At 50.5% G+C, this 25,972-nt stretch overlaps 2 protein-coding genes across 2 annotated transcripts; both read right to left on the bottom strand.

The window, feature by feature from the left end:
• Window positions 1-114: 114 nt before the first annotated feature.
• On the bottom strand, window positions 115-7,778 carry Spns1 (SPNS lysolipid transporter 1, lysophospholipid). Its single transcript, XM_055627578.1, has 12 exons — window positions 7,206-7,778; window positions 7,040-7,105; window positions 5,378-5,514; window positions 4,239-4,390; window positions 4,075-4,141; window positions 2,882-3,027; window positions 2,528-2,683; window positions 2,051-2,240; window positions 1,639-1,704; window positions 1,266-1,364; window positions 783-954; window positions 115-456 (listed from the first exon to the last, which is right to left on the bottom strand). Exons 1-12 carry the CDS (start codon window positions 7,444-7,446, stop codon window positions 362-364), a joined length of 1,587 nt encoding a protein of 528 aa, XP_055483553.1. The 5' UTR covers window positions 7,447-7,778; the 3' UTR covers window positions 115-361.
• Window positions 7,779-12,886: 5,108 nt separating this feature from the next.
• Window positions 12,887-24,522, bottom strand: Nfatc2ip (nuclear factor of activated T cells 2 interacting protein). The gene is made up of 8 exons (XM_055627579.1): window positions 24,137-24,522; window positions 23,540-23,612; window positions 21,150-21,270; window positions 20,513-20,593; window positions 20,234-20,420; window positions 18,050-18,194; window positions 17,802-17,911; window positions 12,887-15,196 (listed from the first exon to the last, which is right to left on the bottom strand). The coding sequence occupies exons 1-8, from the start codon at window positions 24,509-24,511 to the stop codon at window positions 15,038-15,040; spliced, it is 1,251 nt and encodes a 416-aa protein (XP_055483554.1). The 5' UTR covers window positions 24,512-24,522; the 3' UTR covers window positions 12,887-15,037.
• Window positions 24,523-25,972: the final 1,450 nt, after the last annotated feature.

Here is a 25,972-nt window from a genome sequence, read left to right as displayed (position 1 = left end):
CCCAGAAGTCAGGAACGTGCCCACAGGGTGACCCGAGAGCCCCTGGTTATCCTGAGGCCACACACATTCCCTGAAGCCAGCAGCACCCATAGAGAGACAAGCAGTCAGTTGGAGTCTGCTTACAAATTTTATTCCATTACAAATAGCACCAAACCCCTCGGGCTGCCCTAGTGCAGAGGACACCCCCCATTTCTGGACCCCAATCTCTTCCTTGGGCTGCCCATGTAGTGTCTGGGAACTGGGACATACCCCAGGGCCTCTTCCTTGGACCTGGGCCTGGTGAAGGCTTCTGCCCGGGCACCGGCTGGGGTAGGCCCAGGACCAGCCATGACGAATCTGTGGCTAGGCGAGCAACAGCTCTTCAGATGAGCACGCTGGACACAGGGACCCGGGTAGAACGGCCTCGCTGAGGCACGACAATCCGCTCATCTGAGGGCCCTGTCTCATGCAACAGACCTGCAAGGAAGGGACAGGAGCCAAGGTCAGTTAGAGAAGAGCCAGCAGGGAACAGAGGACAGAGAGGTGGAAGGGCACAGACGAAGCAGCAGCAGGAGCCCTCGGGGCTGCGTACAGACAGAAAGCCCAATCCACTCTGAGACAGACTCGGAGCTCAGTGGATGGGCCTGGGAAGCTGGTGCGCTTGACCCTGGCAGGTGGCAGGTGGCTAGTGGCATGCGGGTGGGCTGGTCTGGGTGAGGGAGAAGTATGGACTAAGAGATGTGGGCCAACAGATGGACAGACAGGAGTTCTGTGAAGGGGGTCCCACAGTGGCCCTCACTGACCCTGCACGTGGAGTTGGGCCCTCCGGCGGTCATTCTCAATAAACATGGCGGTGCCCAGGAAGGCCGCACCACCCAGTGCCCCAACAAAAGCACAGAGCATGAGTGAGAACTGCAGGGCCCGGAACTCAGACAAGAAGGAAGGTGGCCAGCTCCGTCGGAGGCGGTCGGAGATCTGCAGAGAGAGGAGTCAAGAGACCCAGGGATGGGGAGCCCTGAACACCAAGAAAAGGAACAATGGAGTCTAGAAAGGGGAGCGTCTGTGCTACAGGGGGAGACCCGCAGCCTAATGGGTAACCTCCAACCAACTTCCTTCCCACCCCCCCAGAGGACCCAAGGGGAGAGGCACCACAAGTGGGTGGCTATTGCCCAGCTGGGCCAGACTATCCCACCCACCCAGGCTCAAGCCACCAGCTACCAGCCAGCAGCCAGGGCAGGAGTACCAGCTCCCCACTACCGCCCATCCCAGCCAGGAAAAGCACTTACCAGCCCGATGAGGTAAGGGCTCCCTGCGTCACCCAGCAAATGAGACAGCACTATCTGGAAGGCCTCAGCAGTGGAACGGCGAGTTGGAATCACCACGTACTGGGGGGAGAGGGGAACTTAGAAGGGTTCTCAGTAGGACTGCCCAGAGAAACCAAGGCCAAAGCCCACTGTAGGCCCAAGATAAATTTGTCACTGAGGCTAAGGGCAAGCAGACATGAGACAGGCCGGGCCCAGAGGCCCCTCTGGGGCTGGAATTCACCTGGGGCTAAGGTTTGAAAGGGAAAGGCCAGAATTCAGATCAAATCAAATACCACCTCCTGACTCCCTGCTCCCGCCAGCCTCTGGACTAACCTGTATCTGCCCAGCTACTCACCAACAGGATGTCTGCCACAATGGCCCAGTTCATGGACAACAGGGTCTCCCCGATAAAGATAAAAATCTGGGCGGCAGAAGTGGGAGAGAATCACATGACTAGGCTCGTCCATTAACTGAGCCCCCACCATGCCCCATGAGGCAGGGGCTAGCCTCAGTCTGGCTTTACACCCGAGGGAACAGCAAGGACACGTGGCTTTGCCAGCATCACCCAGCTGGGGAGGCCCAGAGCTGAGGTCTGAAAGGAGGCGTTCCACCTTCAGCCTGCACTGAGCCACTCTGCTGGCTGACCCCACACACGGAACTGGCTGCTGGCAGTCATCCTCAATGGACATGGAGGTACCCAGGAAGGCCGTACCACCCCTCCTGCCCCCGTGCAAAGATACCCACCAGACCCTTGGCACCCTACTCACATAGGTGGCCACGATGCTACCCCGGGCACAGGCCAGGGACAGGAAGAGGAAAGGTGCGGAGCCCAGGAGGCCGGCTGCACAGACCAACGGGTCGGCGCGAGGGTTGAAGCGGCGGAGGCGGCGGCTGATCTCCACACCCAGGCCCACACCCAGGACTCCAGTCAGGCAGGTGATGAGTCCAAAGATGAGACTAGGAGTGGGGGAGGAGCATGGGAGCTATTCCTTCTGCGAGGCCCTCCGACCTAGAGGGGCTAGTCCATCCCAACTGCCCTCACACCCAAATCCATCCGGCACAGAACCCCAGTGCCCATAGGTTAGCTCATCACGTGGTTCTTAGACCAGAAACCAAGACTCCAAGAGCGGAGGTGGTTGGTAGAGTCGGAATTGGAACTCTCCTGGCCCAAATCTGAATTCCCCTCAGGCCTCCCCGGCCCTACCCCCACCATGCAGTCACCCCGTCCAGCCCCTCACAAGTACCTGTCAGAAGAAGAGCAGGAGTCTCCAGGGAGACAGGGCAGAGTCTCTCCCAGCACAACACGGGAGCGCAGCAGGAACGCCGGTGCCCAGAGAGCCAGGGAGCCCGTGACGAAGGCCACAGCAGTGAAGCCAAGGGAAGACAGGACGAAACTAGGGCTGCAGACATTGGGAGGAAGTCAGACCCCACGGACATGCCCTCTTCCCCCTCCCTGGCTTATTCTGATGTCAGGACTCGGGTGTGATCTGTGCCCGTATCTCTGGCCCTAAATATGGCCTCCTGGCAGGACAGAAAACATGGCCTGTTTAGGACTCCAGCCCCGGCTGAGGCCTCAGATGTGAAAGGGGTGAACTCACTTTCGTGCCAACGCCTTCAGATCTGCCCACCATGAGGTGGGGCTCAGGGGCGGTGAGCCTGAGTGGCGCTCCACAGCTCCTCTTGGGGGCTCTTGGACCACCAGGAACAGCAGCAGGACAGCTAGCACCCCGAGACCTGGTGTGACCTGGAGAAAGAGCGAGCCTTGGAGCATAGGGAATACTGAACCTCTCGGGCAAGCAGGAGTGAGCTAGGGCTAGCTCCCAAGGTCTAAGCACCTCACAGGTGCTGGTTCAGAGACGCTGGGGCTGACGCCTGGGAAGGCTTGCTACTGGGGGCACTCCGTTTTAACAAGCCTGTCATTGCTTCTTTTTTTGGTAACAGCACCTTGATTTTGTTTCAGGGACCCCAAACGTAAATTTCTCTCACTTCAATGTGGTGCAAACTGGAGCTAAGACCTAACCAAAAGGACTGCTGAGTCTCCCGCCTTCCGTAACTGATTACATAACAGGCATGGGACCTAGGATCATCCAATCAGGTATCATCTCATGACTACTGTTCAAGGATCCGAGTTGCTCGGTTGAAAGGTGACCTCTGGGGACTCCCAAAAAGCAGGAGAATAAAGTTACCATGGGAGAAAGGAGAGCTACAACAAAAATGAGCAGACCCAGTGACGGCATGGGGGTCCTGGGTCACCTGCCATTAGGAAAATGAATTCTGTCCCTTTCTGGGACTTGACTTTACAGTGGGTTCCTGTCATCTACAAGCAAAACCTTTGGCTCCTTACTGAGGAGCAGGCTCGCTGCAGCCTCAGTGGAGTGAGCACTGCCATAAAAAGGGAGTATGTTGGGCTAGCGAGCTGGTCTAGTGGGTGAAGGGTCTCGCTGCCCAGCCTGACAACCCGAGTCCAATCTCCAGATCCCTCGGGTGAAGAAGTTGACCTCTGACTCCCAGACTCAGGCAGGCAGGTAGGTAGGTACGTACACTCTGCCCCACTTTTTAAGGCTTATTTATTATTTATATAGTGTTCTACCTGCAGCTACACCTGCACGACAGAAGAGGGCACCAGATCTCACTAGAGATGGTTGTGAGCCGCCATGTTTATGGTCACTGGCAATTGAACTCAGGACTTTTTTTTTTTTTTTTAAAGAGTCTTAAGAAAGAGAGTATCTGAAGGTCAGAGAGGGAGATCAGTAAGGATGTGGCTGACTCCCCACACTATGACCAGACTCACCCGCAAAGCCCAGTGCCAGTCTCCAGCCACATCCTTCACTTTGGAGCCGGCAATGTAACCTAGGCCGCTGTGGGAAGGAAAGGCGAGGGGAGAAGAGGGCACCTGTTGGTCAGCCATCTGCCTTACCAAGCCCTCGCCCCACAGCAGGCCCACAGCCTACTCACCTGCCCACGGGAATGGCGAAGTAGAAGACGCTGAGCATCCGACTCCGCCGGTCTGCCACGAAGAGGTCGGCGATCAGAGTGGGCGCAATGGTGGAGTAACTGGCCTCCCCGACCCCCACCAGGCCCCGGGTCAGGAGGAGCAGCCAGAAACGCTGGGAAAGGAGACACGGGGGAGGTGGCACCCCACCCTGGAGCCAGCCTCCCAGGAGACTCTCCAGCTAGTGCTGGAGAGACGGCGGGGATGGTGAGAGAGGCCTGGGTTTAGAATCACACAGACCTGGCTGGAATCCTGGCTCCACTGACTAGCTGTGACTTTGAGAAAATAACTTAACCTTTCTGAGCCTCACTTTCCTCATCTGCAAAAGGGGAACAACAACAGCTTGGTCACAATGACACTGAGAGGACTTTGCACTCAGGAGGTGTAAAATAAACCTACTTTTCCCTCCCACCTAAGACACCTCCAGTGGTGAAAAATGACCTTAGCTGGGGGATTATCTGCTTACCAAAGACACCTGGAGCGGAGGCCAGGGTACATGGCACTAGGGTCTGGGGCTGAGGGTAACACACAGGGGAAGGTCTCAACAGCCGGGGAAGTGGGGGGGGGGGGACGGTAGCGTGTGTGGCATCATGTGTTTTTTTTTTTTTTCGGAAGGGAGAAGTGGGTCATTGTGTCAGAGGCTCCCTGGAGATCCGCAAGACGAGCCATGTGAAGCAACCAGGAGAACACTTCTGTCCACACAGCCAGCAGGGTGGCAGAGCAGCACTTGAGGGTGAGCTGAGGAAGCACAGCCAAGCGACAGCTGACCCCGGCTGCTCTCTCACCCACACTAGCACCAGGCTTAGGAGGAAGCCCAGCGCCAGGAAGGGAGATGATGGCGGCCATATGCACAGAGATGGGTGGCGAAGAAAGACCAGTGTGTTCAGTGGGAGAGGAGTTAGGGGATGAGAGAAATGGCGAGTGGAGGGAAGCTGGAGAAGAAAGCCAACCAGGATGGAGTAGGCAGGCTAACTCAGGCGATGAGAGTGAAATGGCACAGAGCAAGGAAACTACGGAGGGCCCTCCACACTCAGTCCAAAATGACTTCACAGAGCAACGGCAAATATTGATGGGGAGTGGGGAAGAAAGGGCAGGGCCTCACCTCTTTGGGGATGAAAGATGACCCCAGTGTCACCAGGGACCAGAAGGCAATGCCCCCGCACATGAGGTACTTTCGATTGTACCTGTCACCCAGGTAGCCAAACACTGGAGCCAACACCATGTAACTGGAAATGAACACTGGGGGGAAACAGAGAGTCACAGCCCAGTCCAGGTCCCTCCACATCCCCCCCCCCCCATACCCCCTACCCCTCCTCCAGCTAGGGATCAGGGAAGAGAAATTCCTAAACAGAGATTCCCCACCCTCCTCTTCAGTGATGTCATACCATCCCCATCCCAAACCTATAGCCTATCAGGGCCAGAGCGATGAACCACGGTCATGTTCACAACTTTCTCTCAAAACGTCTTTTATAGAATGGATCATACAGCTGAGCTCCCTCCCTTCTACCCAGCCCGAAACAAAATCTACATCACCCCCCACCCACCCACCATGTCCTATCAAATCCAGCCCCTTACTCTTTTCCTCTCTCCATTCTTCACGCACCCTCATGGCAACGGCCAATACCTCGTTACGGTTCAACACCCAACTGTCCCCTCTACCTGGAACTCAACCCCTTCAAGCTCCAACTCAGACATTTAACCAGATTAACAAACACCCTATGCTTGTTTTCTTTTCTTTCTGGGGAGGAGGAAGGAGAGAAAGCCTCATTATGTGTACGCAGACTGCCCTGAACTCACAGTGCTCCGCCAGCCTTTGCCTCCCGAGTGCCGAGACTGAAGAAGCGTGCCAGCACCTGGCTCTACACTGTCTTTTACATGACACTTTTCCACCTAAAAGTTATCTCATTTGTCAGCTCCTCTGGGGGCCATGTCTCTGAGTGTCTCGTTTAATCCACAACTAGCACAAAACAAGTGCTCAAGTCACATGTACCGAATAAAAAAAGAATAAATGAAACTGTCTGGAAAGATTTGCTTCTCTAATGAAATACCAGCTTGAACTACAACCTGCTTCGGATTTCTCCACACTTAAAATGCCTCCAGTTCCTCATTGGCTTGGAGTAGGGAAACCAAACACTTCAAGACCTGGTATTGCCGTTCACCCATCTGCTTATGTGGCCCTGGGCAAATCTTAACGCTTCTCAAAGTCTGAGGTTCACTTATAAAAACACAAGCAGTTCTGTGCTCTCCCCATCCACAGCTGAGAAAACAACTTTTCTTCAGCTGATGGAAGGATACGGGGGGGGCAAGAATGCCTCGCCAAGGTCCTATTGGGGCTCCTACCATTCCTAGGGTGCACTGCTAGGGCCTGGCACATAGTAGGTTCTCAGAATAAAAAGGAAGGAAATAAAGACTTTCCCCCACAGCGGCCCCAAGTACTCCTGCCATTATTTCCAGGTGCCTACTAATGCCACACTGGACATTCACACCAGTCCATTTTAGAATCCGCCCATTTTATCACCAGCTTCCTTCCAAAGACCAGACAGGTGAGGCTCAGAGAGGTTGTTACCTAACGTCATACAGTAAGCAGCTGGCCCTCTCTGTAAGTGTTCCGTCCCAACTCAACTGGACAGCCCTAGAGCAGTCAGGATCATCACCTCCATGAGCTCTGGCCAACAAGGCCGCAGCGGTTAAACCTGCATGTGTGTAAGCCCAGTGGAGGCCGCAAAGCGCGAGTGGATGTGTGCGCAGGGGCCGCCCCACTCACCAGTCTGGATGAGGCCAGAACTACCGTCCCCAATGTTGAAGAATTGCTCGATGTCGGGAAGAACGCCTGGAAAGGAAAACAACCTCCGGATGAGCGCGGGGAGGCGGCCCCGTCCTGGGGAACTGCTCCCTCGCCCCCGTCCCTCCTTCGGGAGGGCAGCGCCTACCAGCCACGGTGAAGCGGTCCATGTAGTTGAGGAGGTTGATGTAGCATAGCACCGCCACGATGAGGATCGAGCGGCTCTGAGATAGCCCAGTGATGCGCTGCAGCCCCTCAGGATCCGGGACCTCTGGCTCCCCGGACTTAGGATGCCCCAAGGGCCCCGGCAGCCCCGGATGGCCAGGCGCCGGCCCGTCATCTGGGTCGTCCGCTTGGCTGAGGAACGGCGCCGTGTCCGACCCGGCCATGGTCCCGCCCACGCTCCGGTGCCACCTCCGACCGGAGGAGGGTGGAGGAGAGGCGGCGAGGAGGGTTGCCCACGGTCGGCTAGGAGCGTGCTCCGAGGCACAGAGCACGAAGGGTCAAAGCCGCGGACCTCGTCATTCCCTCCGGCTCCGACGGAGGAGAGGACGCGTGCGGCGCAGGCGACGTCGGGGACAGGAGCGGGGAGACGGGGACCCCTTCCTCACGCTGACACACTCCTCACCCCGGGAAGGAGCGCGCCACACTCGCCGTCGCTCAGTCCCGGCGCAGCATCGCGGCCGCCACCATGTTGCCCCACAGCGGGTCATGTGACACCAGAGCCCTATCGCACAAAGTCACCCGGTGCAGGCTTTGAGCACGTGACGCGCCGCCGACTACGGAAGCCTCCGGGGCTTCTCGGGCTCGTGCGCCCAGCTGGGCACCATGGCAACCCGACGCTCGTTCCTACCTCCACCAGCAGCCTCCGGGGGGGCCTCGCAAACTGGTGAAGTCGAGCGCCGGGGGTGGAAGGCCCAGTTATCCGATGTCACGTCCTCACGCGAGGTAGTGGATCTCGGAGGTTGGGAATTAACACATCTCTGCAGATGCTAGTGAGCAGGTTCCTCTATTTTTCTGTGACTGGCGGAGAGCTTCATTGCTCAGTAATTGCTGGATGAATAACCGTGGGAAAAAAAAAAAAAAAAACTTTTTCCCCCCCAACCGTGAGCTGTCACTGTGGACACTTGAGAGTCCTACGGAGTCGGGGGTGTCAGTGAATGCCCACGGCTCAGGAGGCGGAGGCAAGCGGATCTTTGCAACTTCGAGGACAGTCTGGCTTGCATAGCGAGTGCCAGCTCAGCCGGGCTACACGCAGAGTGAGACCCTGGCTCAAACAAAAAGATCCCTGTGGATTAGCTATGGCCACAACGAGTTTTCCTCCAGCCAACCAAGACTGGAATCCTCGCGCCCTCTGCTGTCTCTCCTGTAGAACAGGCAGGGGCTCAGAACCAATGAACCGCAACGTGAAGAACCAAGAATAAGAACCCTATACAAAAACCAGGCGGTGATGGCATAGTGCCCCTAATCTTAACATTAGAGAGGCAGGGGCAGGCAGATTTTTGAGTTCGAGGCCAGCCTGGGTCTGTAAAGTGAGTTCCTTGACAAACCAGGTCTACAAAAAAGGTAACCCTGTCTCAAAAACTAACAAACAAGCTGGGCGTAACCCCAGCACTCAGGAAGCAGAGGCAGGAGGATCACTGTGAGTTCAAGGCCAAACTGGTCTACAGAGCGAGATCCAGGACAGCCATGGCTACACAGAGAAACCCTGTCTCGAAAAACTAAAAACAACAAATAATACAAAACAAACAAAACCCAGTTCCACGGCTGTGGTAAAGTAAGCCTTTTAGCTCAGCACTCAAGGCAGAAGTTCTTTTTTTGTTTGTTTTGGTTTGTTTGTTTTTACTTATTTTTCTTCCTTTTATTTTCTTCCAAATATTCTTTGTGTAACAGCTCTGACTGTTCTGGAACTAACTTTTTGTTGTTATTGTTTTTCAAGACAGATTTTCTCTGCAGAGCTCTGGCTGTCCTGGAACTCTGTAGACCAGGCTGGCCTCGAACTCAGTTTTTAGACCAGGGTAGCCACAAACTCACCGAGATCTGCCTGTCTCCCGTTCACACCTCTGTAGTGCTGGTACTAAAGTTGTGTGGCACCCCCTCTGGCACTTGTTTTTCTGAACACAAATTACTGTAATTCTATGAAAATACTGCTTTGTGATCCCACTTCCAGAACGGAGGATGTAATTAATTGATACCATATTTGCCTAGCATGCCTGAAACTCTGCAATCCCCCAGCACCTCATTTGCCAGGCCAGTGGCAGATGGTAGAGGGAGGAAGATTGGAAGTTCACAGTGGTCCTTGATACATGGCAATAGTTAAGTTTAAGGTGATCTTTGGGTACATAAAACCCAGTCTCAAAAACATTACAAATAATTAAAAATAAAGATTCTCTCTCAGAGGGAGGAGCACCAAGGAGGAAGAGGTAGACAAAAGTTTGAGGGTTTGAGACCGAGCTATATTGAGAGTCCTAAGCCAGCCTGGACTAGATGGTGATGAGAGAGATAAAAGCTCAAAAATACGTAAGGACTGGCAAGAGGCCTCGGAGGATAAAATACTTGCTGCCAACGCTGACAACCTGAGTTCCATCCCTAAGACTCAAACGATAGAAGGGAACTGACTGCCACAACTGTCCTCTGCATCACACATATGCCATGACACGCAGGCAAACTAAAAACCTAACAAAGGGTTAAAATTTAAAACCACCGTTAGATGAAGGAAGCTGGACTGCATGACTCAATTCGTAGAAAAAATCTAGTGGCTGGGTACACACCTATAGTTCCGGGAGCTCAGGAGGTTGAGGTAAGGGGATCACTCGAACCCAGGAGTTGGAAGCTGTCTGGACTATCTAACAAGTCTCATCTCAAAAAATAAAATAAAATAAAATAAAAATCAGTATTAAAATTGAGTTGGAATTCGAGAAGAGCTGACAATCGGTGGCAGAGAGGGGGTGAGAGGGAAGCAGTGTTAGCAGGCAGGACATGGGATGGAGAGGGACCGAAGGCGCTGGCCTGAGAACAAACGGAAGACAGAAGCTGGTTAGAAGCTAGCTGGGCCACATATCAAAACTCCATCGAGGTGTGGGGAGCAGTTGTGGAGTAGACCGAGGAAGGTGAAGTTTACGGGGTGGGGCCCAGCCTGTGCTTACGGTTGGACCATAGCGCAGTGGTAGAACACCTGCCCAGCCTAAATGAGGGCCTGGTTTCCATCCTCAGCACAAAAACAGGGCGGGGGGGTGACACATTCACTGAAAGGGGTGGCAGTGGGGTTCTTTGAGACATGAAATGTATTCCTTTAATAAGCTTTGGGGAGGCAGTGACTGGTGAGATCATGAACATTGGGGCTGGACATTGTTGAAAACAGCAAGATCTTGTTTGCCAAGCACTTACAGACTGATGGGAAAACAGGAAACAGACAATCAAATAGAAGTAGAGGAAGGTAGAGCCTTGTTTAATGCTAAGGTGGGACATGAAAATGATGTCACCAGCTCTGCAAGAGCTTTTAGGGAGAACTAACCTCCGAATTAGGAGGAGGTTGGGGAGACTGGAGATTGCAAAGGTACATAAGAGAAGGCAAAATAGCTGGTGTGTGCCACACATCTACAATCCCAGCACCTGGGAGGCTGAGGCACAAAGATCTTGAGTCAGAAAATAGCTTGAGCTACATAGAAAACCACTACCCAACAGAGTGAAGCATCCCAGGCTCCTCAGAGCCTCAGGAGGTCCAGAGTCTCGCTGTTGCAATCACATGCTCCAGTGCATACACACATTTTGCTTTATGAGTGTGTGTGTGTCTACGCTTGGTGCCCTCAGAGGTCTGGAAAGGGTGTGTGGGATCTGCTGGAACTGAAATTAGCAGGTGGTTGTAAGCTACCATGTGAGTGCTGGGAACCAACCCTGGGTCCTCTCTGCAAGAGTGATGAGTGTTCTTAACCACTGAGTAGTCACTCAGGTGCTCCTACCCACTTCTCCCCCCCCCCCCCCCCCCCCCCCTCTTTTTTTTTTTTTTTTTTTGAGATGGGGCAGTCTCTCACAATGTCACTCTGGCTGGCCTGGAACTTAATATTTAACAGGCTGGCCTTGAACTCACAGAGACTCCCCCTGCGTCTGCCTCCTGAGTGCCAAGATTGAGGGTGTGTGCCACCCTATCGTGTTGCAGGCTATCTGATCGAATGTGAGCCTCAAAAGTGTATACTGTAAAACCCTGCTTCCTGTGTGGTGTGGTTGAGCCCTATCACACACCTTTAATCCAAGAACTTTCTGTTTATTGTAAACAGGTGATAATGCTGTGGTTCACCCAACCCTAACACACATCTTTAATCTTAGAGCTTTCTGTACACAGGTTAATAAAGTGAACCCTAGGTCAAGAGATCAGAGCAAGAAGCCAGCTGACAGGGATTAAAGAGTAGGAGAGACTTTGAGTTGAGGGGTATTTAAGACAGCGTGGAGAAGAAGAAAGGACTTTTTGGCTTTTGCTCTTGAGCTCGTTGGCTTTAGCTCTCTGGCCTTTGAGCTTTTGGAGCTTTGACCTAGCAAGCCTTTGGCCTTGGGTTTTTTGGCCTTTTCCTCCTGGGCTGTCATTTGAGCTAGTGAATTTTGGGCTTTTTCTTCTGAGATGTGAACTGAGAAGGAAGGTCAGCTGGGTGCTTTCTCTGCCTCTCTGAGCTAGCAAGTTTTCACCCCAGCATCTGGCTCCTGAGTCTTCATTGGTAAAATCACACAGTTGGGATTTTCCTTTTTTATAACAGTATCTGGCCCTTCATTTAAAAACAAATGATTTATTCGTGTGTATGTCTGTGCACCCACATGTGCACAAATGCCTGGGGGGCTGGAAGAGGACACTGGATCCCCTGGGTTGAGTTTCAGGCAGTTGTGAGCTGCCTGATGAGTGTGCTGAGAGCTGCACTCTGTTCCTTTACAAGAGCAGCAAGTGCCGTTCGCTGCTGAGCCAGCTCCGAGGCGTTTTACCTGGCTCCCAGGACACTGCGTGCACACTCAAGTGTACCAGTCTCAAGAGTTCCGAGTCTCACTTAGGTCAAGTCCACTTGTATCTAAATCTGGCTCTGCAGTGGGTGAACTGTGGGGATTAGCAGGTTTAATCTCATTAAGCTTTAGTTTTTCTGTAAAAGTTCTGCTTCCTGGGGTTGCCCTGAGAAATGAGATCATGGGAAGTGCCACAACTGGCCTGTGACACGTTCATAAGTGTTTCAAAGGAAGTCTTTGTTAAGTACAAGGAGAAACTGGAGGAAAACTGGACCTTCTAGCACTTGCTAAGGGGTCAGAGGTCCAGCCACATGGCTAAGCAACCCCACAGAACTCAAGAAGCTAGGGATTGACCCTGAAGCCAGGCAAGCACACCACCGCGGAGCTCTGCCTTCAGCCCAGTGTTTTGTTTTGTCTTTGAGACAGAGTTTCAGAATGCCGGCCAGGCTGGTCTTGAACTCACTCTAGCCCAAGCAGGCCTTGAGCCTTCAAATACTGCCTCAGCCTACTGAGTAACAATATATATATATATATGATATCTTGGTAGGTAGCCCTGGCTAGCCTCAAATTCACAAACCTCCTCCCTCCCAACTGTTGGGATTACAGGCAAGGTAATCTCATGCCCAAGTTTCCTTAATAATTTTGATCTATGGTTAGTTGAGTCTGTGGCCGTTTCATAGACTCAAAAAAGCTGGTTCTAGTGTCTTCATTCAGAGTGTCTCTGTACTGTTAAAAGCCATGGGTTTTGCTAGCCAAGGACAAGAAAGAATGGGTGTTTGGGAATATCTAATGGTCTCTGTCACAAGAACTTCATCTTGGATCACATAAGAGCCACAAAGACAGAAATCATCAAGTGCTCCTAAGGAAAAGGCATCTCCCTTTATTTAGTTGAGATTGAATATGTATTAGTATGTTCAGATTCAATATGGCCATACAAGAGCTGAAAAACCTGGAAGCTATACCACATCATAGGTTATTTAAACATTACAAAATTCAAAGGAATGACATTCTCTCACACACACACATAAAAAAAAAATAACTTGACATACTTTCATGAAAATCAGACTACATATTATTAATGGTTTTAGTAGACAATGCTTAGAAAACTGGCTCGTTATAATCAAAAATAAAATAAAACTTGCTCTCCTACACAAAGGTGCATTTCAGATGGTTTATAAGTGACATACGATAGTCGGTAACCAGCACAGCCCAGCAGCAACCAGTGAGAACCACGGTGGAGGGCGCAGAATGGTTTACCCACACCAGGGAAGACCAGTTACAACTCCAGTTTCATTTAGTGATCTCAATATGAGAAAGAAAAAAGCAAAAAACAAAAAAACAAAAGAACAAACAAACAAAAAAAACTATCACGCTAACAAGAAAATTATTTTCTTAATCTAGTTTAGAAATCCAAAGGTATCAATCCTGAGATTCCCCACTGAAGCCCCTCCCATTCTGGAAGTTCTTTCTCATTTTCCCTTAAAAAAAAAAAAAAAACTGTCTAAAAACAGCAAACTGTCTACATTAAAATTAAGAATGTCTGTTTGGTGAAAATCCCCCTGGACACAAAAAGTGCTATTTTTGTAGGTTATTTGCAATTGCCCAGAACACAAGCAACTCCTCAAGGAAAAGAAACACCTACAAAAGGAAGCCCCACAAGACAAGAGGAGCTAACAATGACAAACCAGAGGGTGGATATGCATAAGAAATGGAGATAGGATATTAAGATGTGTGGTGCTTTTACATGTGGACCGCTAAAATCAGAAAATCCAACAGCATCAAATGCTGGTAAAGAGAAGCAAAAAAGAGAAGCCCCAAGAAAGGCCAGTCCACATTCTGAAGAAAACCCTGGAAAAAGCAGAAAGATGAACCTGTATAATCAACAGTGTCACCCTGAACAAGTAGGCCAGAGAAGTACGTCTCCTGGCCCAGAGAGACACATAAAAAGATGTTTGCCATGGCCTCGAATATGGTTCCAAGGAGCTGGAGACTCAGGCATCTCCCACTTAAGGTAATGTGTGAGAAAACCCATCTAATGCCACAGTGTGGCACCCACAGCGGATCAGAGCAGCAACGGATCCAGAAGCTGCTAACCTGGCTAGATCATCACTCACACTGAGCGAAGACAGAATGTGTATTGCACAATACCGTGTCTATACAGTACAATCACACGCATTCAGATAGTTATAAGGACAGTCATATTCAAAGGACAAATATCCCAAGAGGGTGCTAACGGGAGAGAGAGCGCATGAGGGAGGGAGGACCCAACACTAGAGTAGATTCCAAACTCAACAGCTGCATGTGCTCTAACGTGCTACATGTACACTCCAGGAAGTGTGTAGCAGACACTGGCTAGAGCCCTGGAAGAGGGGATGCCAAGGCTGAAGACACAACTGTCGTCAGCCTGTAAAGATCACCCACTTTTCCACCTACTCCTCAGCGTCAGTATATATGTCATCACTTTTATATTTTATATTTTCCTGCAATCAGGGAATGTTCCTCAAGTTGCATTCTCAGGCCCCAGATGAGAATTAATGTCATTGTTGGTCTCCAACTGTGGCATAAATCTGAGGCCTGGGCACCTAAATGCAATGGTCATTTAGTTCAAAACACTCAATATATGCAGTTTCACAGAACAGATATTTGATGAAGTGAAGGGCTAGTGAACGTGAAATGCTAGGGAAGCCAGTATCCCTTCTCTGTGTCCCATGGGCTGCCAAGTACAGCACAAACATACAGCCACGGCCACACAACTACCAGCCAATTGCTTGAGACTATGGTTAACAAAACAGGCCAAAGGTCATGTCTTGGTTTTGCCTCAACTTCATACATCCTTAGCATGTGCACAGTCCAGGGTTCAATCCCCAGCACCAGAAATAAATAAATAAACAAGTTCTAGTTTCATTTCTGTTAGCCCTTATGGGGCAAAAATAATAATAGTAAAAGCGGGAGCTATTATCCCCAAGTCTTGGCTCTGCATCCAAACAGAGGGAGGAAGCTTCAGCCCCACACTTCGATGAGATCTCCGGATTCCATGCCCAGATCAGCTGGCAGCTCCTTGCCGGAAAGCTTTGTCCCATCAAAGAAGAAGGAGAGCTTGTGTCCAGAGAGTCCCATGGCTTCCTCATAGTGTGACATAAGGACCTTAAGAGGAGAGTCCTGCATAGATACAACAACAGGTGTAAAATGTGCAAGGCAGGCTGGGAGAACCTACAGGAACAGAGAATGTGGGACAGTGGCCAAGGGTGCAGTGCCGTGATCACACACTTTCAAGTCTAATGTGCTAAGTTCGTTCCCCAGTACCAAAACAAAAAGGTTAACTTTCAACCAAACATGCTGCACATGCCTGAAATGACAGTACTTGTGGGGTGGAGGCAGAAAGATTACAAGTTTCAGACCAGTTTGGGCTATATAGTGAGACTCAAGCCAACCTGGCTACACAGTGAGCTTCAGGCCAGACTGGGCCATAAAGTGACTGATTCCCGGGCCACTCTAAGCTACGTAAGGAGACCCTTTCTAAAAATTAAGCAAAATAAACAAAACAAAAGGACATGAAACAAGACAAGGGCACATCAGGAGATTGAAAATCCTGGAGGGGAAGGCAGGCTCCTCTCTGGGAACTAGTCGCTGGTTCCCTGGAAATTGTAGCATGGGGGCCACGGAGGATGGGAGCCCAGGGGGCAGGCTACAAGATAAACAGGCTCTCTAAGCCTCAGGAACAGATGCATGGATAAAGTGAACAGAGATTCTTGTTCTTTTTTTTCGAGACAGGGTTTCTCTGTGTAGCCTTGGCTGCCCTGGACTCACTTTGAAGACTCCGTTGGACTCACTCTCAGAGATCCACTTGCTTCTGCCTTCCTGAGCGCTGGGGTTACAGGCGTGCGCCACCACGCCCAGCTCGTGAACACAGACGCTGAAGTAAGTTGTTATGACTTAGAAAGGTGCTCTGGGTTGAACTGTGTGCCCCAAAGACACTTTGTTGTGTACGTGTAAATGTGGTCTTTCTGGATTTAGGGCATATGATCATGGTAAGATGTGCTCACACCACATTCAGATGGCTGTCTTCACAAGGGAAGACAGAGACACCAGGAGTACCAAGGAACTCTCACTGCCACCAAAGCTACAAGGAGAGAAGACTCGATTTCTGTTCTTCTAAGCCTCTCAGTTGTAGTAGAATCCTTCCTTGCTCTTCAGAGAAGATATATTCAGGACATTCAGCTGCTGCCTCAAGTCAAGTCAAGGTGTGCACTATGCACAGTGCACGCCTCCGATGGTTTAAGTTGGGCAGTACAATGGGGCAGTGAGCTAACTCCGAAGGTAAAGGCGCCTGCTGGAGCATGAGGCCCCGACTGCAGTCCTTAGAGCTCGCTTGGCGGAAGCAGAGAACAGATCCCCTCCAGTTGCCCTCTGACCAGCATACATACTCTATGGCATGTGTGCACAAAGACACGCGTGATAACTGTCATTATTACCAATCAAGGGCTCTTCCCAGTTAATGGGAAGAGGGCAGGATACGGGAAACGGAGCTGGCGTGGCCTGCGTGAAAATGGCCCCCACAGGCTCACAGGGAGCTGCTGTTAGCATACAGGCTCTATCACCAGCCTGCTCTCGGGGACTTAGCAGCTGCTTATGGCATGACCCCACCACCCACCCCAGCTGCTGCAGCTGCCATCACCAGGTGTGCCAGGTGTGTGCTGGTTCAAAAGAACCCACCCAATACCCCAGCTCTGTTTCCGTGCCCCGCCCCTCTCCCCCTCTGCCCTCATGGCTCTGTTCCCCTTCTCCAGGTCCTCACTCCTCTTCCCTCCCCCAACAAACCTCTTTTACACCAGATCTGTTGCATGGCCTAATTTTTCAGGGCCACTCCTTGGGTCAGCCAACCAAAGGAACTTCCCCCATGCCACATGCTATTTCATAACAGTGGCACTATTTGAAAGGATTAGGACATGTGGCTTTGTTAGAATAAGTGTGACCTTGTTGGAAGGGAATCACTGGGGTGGCCCAAGCCAGGCTCAGTATCAGTCTCTCTTCCTACTGCTTCACGATCTGGACATAGACCTCTCACCTACCTCTCTAGCACCTTGTAGGCCCCACATGTGGCCATGATGATAACAGAGTAAAAAACGTCTGAACTGTAAGCCAGCCCCAATTAAATGTTTTGCTTCATAAGAGTTAATGTGGTCATGGTGTCTCTTCACAGCAATAGAATACTAACTAACATAGACGCACAGGGTCGCTAGCAGAAATGGGACGGAAGCTATAGCAATATGCATTGAATGAGAATGGCCCCATAGGTTCTGGTATTTGAATACTTGATCCCCAGGTGTTAGCATTTTTGGGGGAAGGTTAGGAAGTATGGTCTTGTTGGGGGAAAGCAAGTCATTGGAAGAGGCTTTTGGAGTTAAAAAAAAAAAAAAAAATCCTGTCCTTTAGGTGTTTCCTGCTTGTGGTTAGCAAGGGGAGCTCTCAGTGGCTGTTCTAGCAGCACTGCAGGCTGCCTCCACTCAGCCATCATGGACTCTGACCTCTGGAACCATAGCCCCAAAAATCTGCATCCTTCTGGTGTTGTATCATAGCAACAAAAGAGTAACTAAAATAGAACCCGAACAATATTCTTTCTCTCCATGACTAGGCTGGGTAGGCACCCAGAAACAGAGGCGCATTTGCAGGGTCAGAGCTAGGAGGAGTCCATGCCCTGACAACTGACCAACTGCCGGAAGACTGGCAAAGGAAGGGGGAGGGGCACAGACAGCACTTTACTTACAGGAGACAGTGAGATCTCCAGCATCTGGTGTTTCTCTTTCCCCTGTACCCGGAGCTGGAGCTGCTGGGATGCCTCTGTAGCCTCTGAAGAATTTGCTAGCACCACACAATCTGCGAAAAGCAGGATTGAGATACTCGGCGGCTGGAGTGCTGGGCGCAGAACCTGCCTCTGAAACTTGCCCTTTATCCCTGCTACCACCACCCATGGCAAAGCTTCCTCGAGGCCCCTCTTCCTTGCCTTTCACTCACCAATGATGTCAGCCACTCCAAGCTTTAAGGTCCTAGGGGTGGCAGTAGGGGACAGTTCTGTCTCACCAAAGAGCAAAAGAATCCTGGTTGGGGACACCCCAAGATGATTGGCCATATGATCCACAACATTCTGAAGGGGCTCCGACTAGAAGACAAACAAAGGAATCTCCCAGCCTTGAAATTCCACACCCTACCCTGAGCCGCCACCTCACACACAAGTTTCTGGCCTGGGCTACTTGCTGAACTCTTCAGTTGTGAAATTCACCATATTTACCTGGCAAGCAGTAGTCCTGGCAAGTAGCACAGAGAAATTAAACAGCTGAGGCTGAAGAGATGGTTCAGTCAGTAAAGAGCTTGGCATGCAAGCAAGAGGACCTGACTTTGGCTCTCCAGCAGCCCATGAAAAGCTAGGAGTGACAGGTAGCACCTGCCATCCTCCTGCTGAGGAGGTGGAGTAAGAGCCGCATCAGTGAGCTCCAGGTTTAAGAAGAGGCCATCTCAGCTGGGCATGGTGGCACACACCTGTGATCCCAGCACTTGGGGAGGCAGAGGCAAGGGATCTCTGTGAGTTCCAGGCCAGCCTGATCTACAAAATGAGTCCAGGACAGCCAAGGCTACACAGAGAAACCCTATCTCGAAACCCTCCCCCACCAAAAAAACAAAGAAGAGGCCGTCTCAAAAAACGAAGGTAGACAGCAGCTGAGGAAGACAGCAGACATGATGCTCTGGCCTCCACAAGCATACGCATGCACACCCTATGCACACTGCACATACCCACGTGCACTCAGGCTGTGTCCCACAGGAACACATCCGCGAAGACAACACGCGACCAAGCCAATAAATAAGCTATAAACAAACAAACAAACAAACAAACACAGTCATGGATTTGCAGATTAGGAGGTGAAAAGGGCAGTAAAAGGGTTGGAGCCCCATATTCACTTCAGACACTGCTACCATTTTTTTTTTCCTTAAAGTCAGAAATCTGGGCCTTTGAGGAAATCTCCCATTACAAAGTTTGGTAAACTCAGTCTTTTCTTTCAGTGCTAGAGATGGGACTCACATATGCCATGCCAAGTTCTCTGGCACTGAGGCACAAGGCCAAACACTCTCCATGTTAGAAGTACTCTATAGAGCAGAGAAGCAGCACTGGCGCGACCACAAGCTGCCAGCGTGCAAGCATGAGCTTGGCTGCCCGTCCCTGCAAGGCCTGTGCTCATGAAGGCACACTCCCATAGCCGCCTCAACTGATCATCCTGCACAAATATCAACCTCTGACAGGAAGCGGGGGAAACTCAGGGTTACTGTATGCTATCTGGTTTGTCCAAGGCAGTAAGAGCATAAAACGGAAGCATGGGGCCCTGGAAGGAGAGAGGCAGAAGGCTCAGCCTAGAGAAGGATTCCTAAAAAGACAAAAAGCTTCAGGTGCTGGAGAGATGACTCAGCGGTTGAGAGCACTCGCTGCTCTTCCAAAGGACCTGATTTTGGTTACCAGCACTCAGTTGTGAGCCAGGCAGCTCACAACTGCTGTAACCCTAGCTCCTAGGAATTCAATGCCTGTTTTCACAGGGATTTACACTCATGTGCACATGCCTAAATGTAGACACACACCTAGACATAATTTGGGGGGGAGGGGTGTTTTTTGAGACAAGGTTTCTTTGTGTAGCTTTGGCTGTCCTGGAACTAATAGTTCTATAAACCAGGCTGGCCTCAAACTCCCTGAAATTCACCTGCCTCTGTGCTGGGATTAAAAACATGCACACCACCACTAAGCAACACCTAGACATAATTAAAAAATAAATCTTAAAAAAAAAAAAAGCCTCATAACGCTACCACGTATTTCTGTGTGTGTGTTTTTTCAAACAGGGTATAGCTATGAAGTCCGTGCTGGTTTCAAATTCTAGATTTTCATGCCTCCCCTCCCAAGTGCTGAGATTACAGTAAGTGCCAACCATCACATCTGACCTGAAGCTAAGTAACCTTGGGTAAAGCTGGCCAAAGAGACAATGAGGAAAACGAGAGACATCGTGAACAAGTGCAGAGGCATGGAGAGACGAAAGAGTGGTGGGTAAACCAGAGAGCAGGACGTGAAAGAAGCTGGGTCCCTCCCACTAGCATCCCACCATTTCAATACCTGTCTCTCCAAGGGAAGACATCGATCCTGCCCCTGCAGGCCACAGCACTCACCATCCTGACAGGCAACCTGACTACGTCAGCCCGGCACCGGATCTTGAGCGTAAAAAGTCGAGAGCTCTGTGGCAAGACAGGCCCCTCCAGCAGGACCACCTCGTCATCTACGTTCTGAAGGGCTGGACTCCGGTGCTGCTTGGGGCTCAGGCAGGAGCGCAGATCCTGGAGACGCTTGTTCACTTCCCTGGGTACAAAAAAGAACATGGGGACAACTGGGGCTGAAGAACCTCTCAAATTGCCCTTCTCCACCGCAGCCAAGGTTCCCAACCCCAACACCTTAACTTCTGGAGTGCCTCGGTATGCTTTCTGCTTTTGTTCCTCGATGAAGGTCGGGGCAAAGGAGAGATGTCCTGGTCCCTACAGAAAAAGAGAAGGGCAGGATGGCAGCAAAGGAGTGATTCTAGTACATGCTTCCCTTTCTGAGCTGGGGACCTCCAGAACCCAAGAGTGAAGGATCAAGAGGAAAACGTTCGGTAGCATCACTTTATTCGAAGACATACGTAGTAAGGGACATTGTTTTTATACTTACATGACCCAAAAATGAGCAATGGAAACAACTCACTTCGGATTAAATCACTTTCTAGGAAAATATCAATTATCCAACAGACACCAGGCACTTACACCAGGTACTGATTCTCAAGTAGTGGGACTAGCCCCATTCTACAGAGAAGCAGAGTGGACAGGGACAGCTGATGGAGTCTGAGCCATAGCCCATATTTCCACTGCCATTCCGAAGGACTGTCTAGAAGGCCCTGTATCAGCCTTTAGGACGAGCCATCTCCTCTACATCTGAGCCTCACTTCCATCCCTTCACCCTAGCCTTTTGGGAGCCACCCAAAAGCTCTGCTTTCTCAGCTTATCTTTGCAATACCCCTTCCTGCTCCCAGGGCCTTAATGCCCCAGCCTCACTCACGGAAACTCTTCCATTTTCTTCTCTTCTTTCTCGTGCTTATTCCTCAGCTTCTTCTTCCAGGGAGAACCTGTAGGTAGGGCATCCTCAGGGGGAGGACTGTCAGAATCTGTCATATCTGCCTCTACGGGCAGAGGAGAGAAAGGAAACGGTTAGCTAAGAGATGGCTGGAGAAGAAACGAGTCAAAGGCTTTAGGAAGGGCTGGACGAGGCCAGGTGTGATGGCACATGCAAATCTCAGTATTGGGGAGGCTGAGGCAGAGGTCAGGGGTTAGAGGCCAGCATGGACCACAGAGACTCTGGGTTTTTATTTTTTTGAGCTTCGTTCTAAAAGTGGGCAGACAAGAGGTGGGGTGTAGTTCAGTGATAGGGCACATGTCTAGCACCCAGAGGCCCTGAATTCAATCTCCACCAACAAAAGGGGGCAGGAGACGCATGCTAAAAAACAAAAAAAACCTTAGGAGGCACACACAGCAGCTTGAACGTATGTATACACATGTATAAGTGCATGTCTGAGTATGTATGTGTATATGCATGGACCAGAAGTCAGCTTCAAGTGTCATTCCTCAGGTGCCATGCATCTTGTTTTTGAGATGGTCCTTCACTGGCCTGTGGCTAGTTGATTAGACCAAGCTGGCCAGCAGGCCCCAGAAATCTGCCTGTTTCCAGCTCCCCAGTGCTCAGCTTTTTCCTACCTGGGTTTTGGGGCTCAAAATTAGGTCTTTAGGCTTGCACAGTAAGCACTTCACTAACTGAGCCAACACCCCAAGCCCCTGTGTAGTACTCTTCAATATTAGACAAGAATTTGAGGGGTGTTTTTTTAAAATTGTTTACTTATTTACTATGCTAAAAAAAAAAAAAAAAAAACACAAGCATCTGTGTGAGAAGAATGAAGCACATGGAGGTCAGAGAACAACTTTTAGGAGTTGGCTCTTAGACCAGACCCAGTGGCTCACTCCTGCAGTCCCAGCCCTCAGGGTGGCAGAGGCAGGCAGATCTCTGTTAGTTTGAGGCCAGCCTAATCTACAAAGAGAGTCCAAGACAGCCAAGGCTACACGGAGAAATTCTGCCTCAGAAAAAAAAAAAAAAAAAAGACTTATTTATTGGAAGGCAGGCACGGTGGCGCATGCCTGTAATTGGAAGCAGAGGCAGCAGATCTCTGTGAGTTCGAAGTCAGCCTGGTCTACATTGACAGTCCAGGACAGCCAAGGCTACACAGAGAAACCATGTCTGGGAAAACCAAAAATTAATTAATTAAAAAATGGAAAAACCAACAACAACAAAAATTTATTTATTGGAAGAGAGCAATGTTCATGCCATAGCACATGTGTTAGGGTGAGAGGACAACTTTTTCCAGCAGCACCCTCCTGTACCCAATGCGAGTGGCGGCGCTGCAGATGTGCGCCACCCAGTCTGCCTGTGTGGGTGTCTGGCCATCAGGCTTATGGGGCAAGTGCTCCTACCCACTGAGCCATTTCCCCAACACCACAATTCTACACTTTTAAAAACACCCTCCAGAGATAATCTGCAATACTGGGTTTGAACATCAAGGATACCGCTGTCTTTCATGTTACACTTCTACATTCCAGGTGCTATCCCTAAACCATGTACATGGCAAATAAAACACAGTCGCTTTAATTCTCACCAAAAGTCCTTCAATAGGTTCACTACTACCCACATTTTCCTGATGAGGAAAACTTGCCAAGGTCACACAGTTACGAAGGATTCAAACACAGCCACGTGACTTCTGAGCCTGTTCTTAGTTGGCCTACCACACTCCCTCACTGAATAGGAAGAAGTCTTGGTTTCAGATCTCTGAAAACTAGTTACTCTCCTGTTACTGGCTTTGACTCTTAGTCCCTGGCCTTTAAAGGGGTTTGCAAATTAGCCTATTAGTAGGAAAAAATAGAGAATGGGCAGATAAAATTCAAAGAGCAGTCTCCGGGCTCCAGTGTTCCCAAGGAATGGAACACTGTCGAATTGCTGACACTGGGCCTCAGCATTCCTTTCACCTCTATTATGATAACATAATCAGGATGGCTAGGGGAAGAACCTCAAAGCCCATACACGAACATATTCTTATGCCTCTTAGGCTCTAAAGTGGGGAGGCGGTGGACATGGCTAAGTGGGTTCCTGGGCCTTCTGATAAATGAGCCAGCTCCTTTCTGGACAGAACTTTTCCCTAGGTCAGATGCCGGAGTTCCTTCCTCCAATCCCAGTTAGAATCAGGGATGTGTGTCAATAGGACAGCACCTGATCACCATTCTCCAGACCCTAGCTTCCACTGAAGCACTGAGAAACGGAGAGAGAAGAGGACCCTGACCGCTGGGATGTAAACGCTATCAAGTCTCAGAGAAGCCAGTGCTGGACACTCCCTTCAGGCCCTCCCTTACCATCTTCAGGCTCTGAGGGGCAAAGTTTCAAGAGGGATGAATTATCTGGGATGAGGTTGAGGCTGCTCTGTACCTACAAAGACAAAAGGGGGAGAGAAGGTGGGTCTCACATCCTGCCAACTCCACTCGAGATGGGAATGGTTCTTCTCTCGATTCTAGTTATTGTCTTTTCTAAGGACTCCAACCTCTGAAAGGCATTTATCATGGCTTCCTCACCATCCAAAATGATGCAGTACCTTCCTCCCACCCCGTTCACCTAAAGCTCTGTGAGGATGCAGGCTGTTAGCCCTTCTTAACCCCTTTGCTAGCCCCAGCCATCTGGTTCACCAGAATACCTAAGGGCCCTGGGTTCCTGGAAACCCCCGAGTCCTTTCTGAATCCCCACGGACCCTCCCATCCCACCCCCTCTAAATATTCAACTCTCTGGCTTCCTCCAACCTAAAAACCCAGCATGCCCCGAAGACCAGTCCCAGGCAGGTCCTTCCTGATCGTCCCTGGTGCCTAGTCCCTCAGCCTCCCTCCGCCTGAAGACTACAGTCCCGGAACTCCGCACTTCCAGCACTCCCTCAACACCCCTCGCTGGGGACCCGGCTGCACCTTCCCGGAGTACACAGGAACCACCGGCGCCTCGCCGGGATCCAGCAGCCGTCGCCGCCGCCGCCGTCGGACCAACACGCGCGGGGCTCTCTCAGGCCCCTCGTCCGCCCCTTCACTGTCACTGTCGCTGTCCCGCCCCGCTGCGGCCGGGACGGAGGGGCAGGCGGCCGGCACCTCTACCGGGTCCCCGACGACTTCCAGGACCTCCTCATCGCTGTCACTGACCAAGTCCACAAGCACTGTGTCTGGAATGGGCCGAGACGGAAAGTGCGGAGCGCAAGGACGCCGGCCACGGGCGACCCGGGCTCTCCGAGAGCCTCGGCCGGCGCCACGACCGCGGGACCTCGCCCCCCGCCTTCTCCCCGGTTCCGCCATCTCTCACACAGCTAACCACACACCGGCCTCTACAGCGTCGCCAAGCCCCCACACCAGAGACTCTACCTTTCATTGGACGAACAGCCTGTCAGTCAGCACCTCTTTCCGCCCACATGCTCTGGATCCGCCTGTCCACCTTTTCATTGGTCGATTCACCCGTTTATCACCCACCGTCCACTAAAACAATGGCGCCAAAGATTCCAATCCCTTTGGTGCAATCAAAGAAGGTTTCGATTCTGTTCAGTTCACCCATTGGCTAAACCTCCCCCTAAGCCAGCCTTACCCGGGACCCGCCCATTGGAAAAATCCGTCTTTCTGGTTGGTGGAAGACTGAGGCACCCTGGGAATTGTAGTCCTCGTACTCGGAAGTGCCGGGTGGGCGGAACATTAGAAGCTGAGGACTTTAGCTTTGTCTCCTCAACCTCTGTGCGGCAGGCGTTCCATCCAACATTTACCACTTTCATACACGTCACCGCGGACATCCTCTACAAACACAGTGTCGACACAGCATGTAGCATAGCACAGCGCGACTTAGAAACCCTTTTTAGCTTATGCCAAAGAACCCCTTTTGATGTAGCATTTCAGCCTGTTAGGTGGGATAATGATGTAGTCTCTTCCGTAATTGTTTCCGGCTGACGTTAGGATGTTGTTATGGGGCCCGGGAAGGCTGAAATACTAGTCAAAGGCTGGACAATGGAGCAATTATCAGAAGCAGGTGATTAGCAGGTGATAAGCTGAAAGACAGGAAGCAATCACATTGACTGGACTGGTTTCTATCCGCATTCAGGAAGTCCAGAGCTCTACAGTTTGCAGCCAGCAGGTGATCCCTGGATGGAGTCTGTCAGACAAGTGAAAAATCTGCTGAGACAAATATAGACTAGGGACAATATAGTCATTGGGGAAGGTGAAGAACCCCAAGACCAGGGTAAATTTTCCATTTTTAGGAATAGGTAGGTGTACTTATCTGGAGTCCATTTGACTTGTAGCAGGTGGATCTAAGACATATTCTGAAGCTTACAAGAATCTTTGTAGGTTTACAAACGGAGACAAACTGGCTTGGGAAACAATTTAAAATCTGATCAATGTTAAAGTTATAAACAGTCTTAAAATAACAGTACCTTAAATCATTTATCATCATTAAAGTTTTTATATTTTTTAACTTTTATAGTTTGTATTGAGACCTCCAAATATTTTCCTCATGACTCCTTTAATCTTATTTTTCAACCTTAAAACACCTTCCTCTAACCTTCATAACTTTCATTTACCAACTTTAAAAATACCTTTTCTTAGAAGCTTTCCTTTACAACTTGCATTTACCAATCTTAAAGCATTTTCTTAGACCTTCAGACATTTAACTCCTTTAATTTTCAGAACTTGCACTTATCAATCTCAAAACGTCTTTCTCTAACCTTCATAACTTTAAAATACCTTTATAAAACATCTTCTTAAATCTTTAGACTT

This window comes from Psammomys obesus, unplaced genomic scaffold (assembly GCF_907164565.1).
Source record: "Psammomys obesus unplaced genomic scaffold, mPsaObe1.curated_primary_1811, whole genome shotgun sequence".
Classification (NCBI taxonomy): domain Eukaryota; kingdom Metazoa; phylum Chordata; class Mammalia; order Rodentia; family Muridae; genus Psammomys; species Psammomys obesus.
This window is presented reverse-complemented; position numbering and strand designations above follow the sequence as displayed.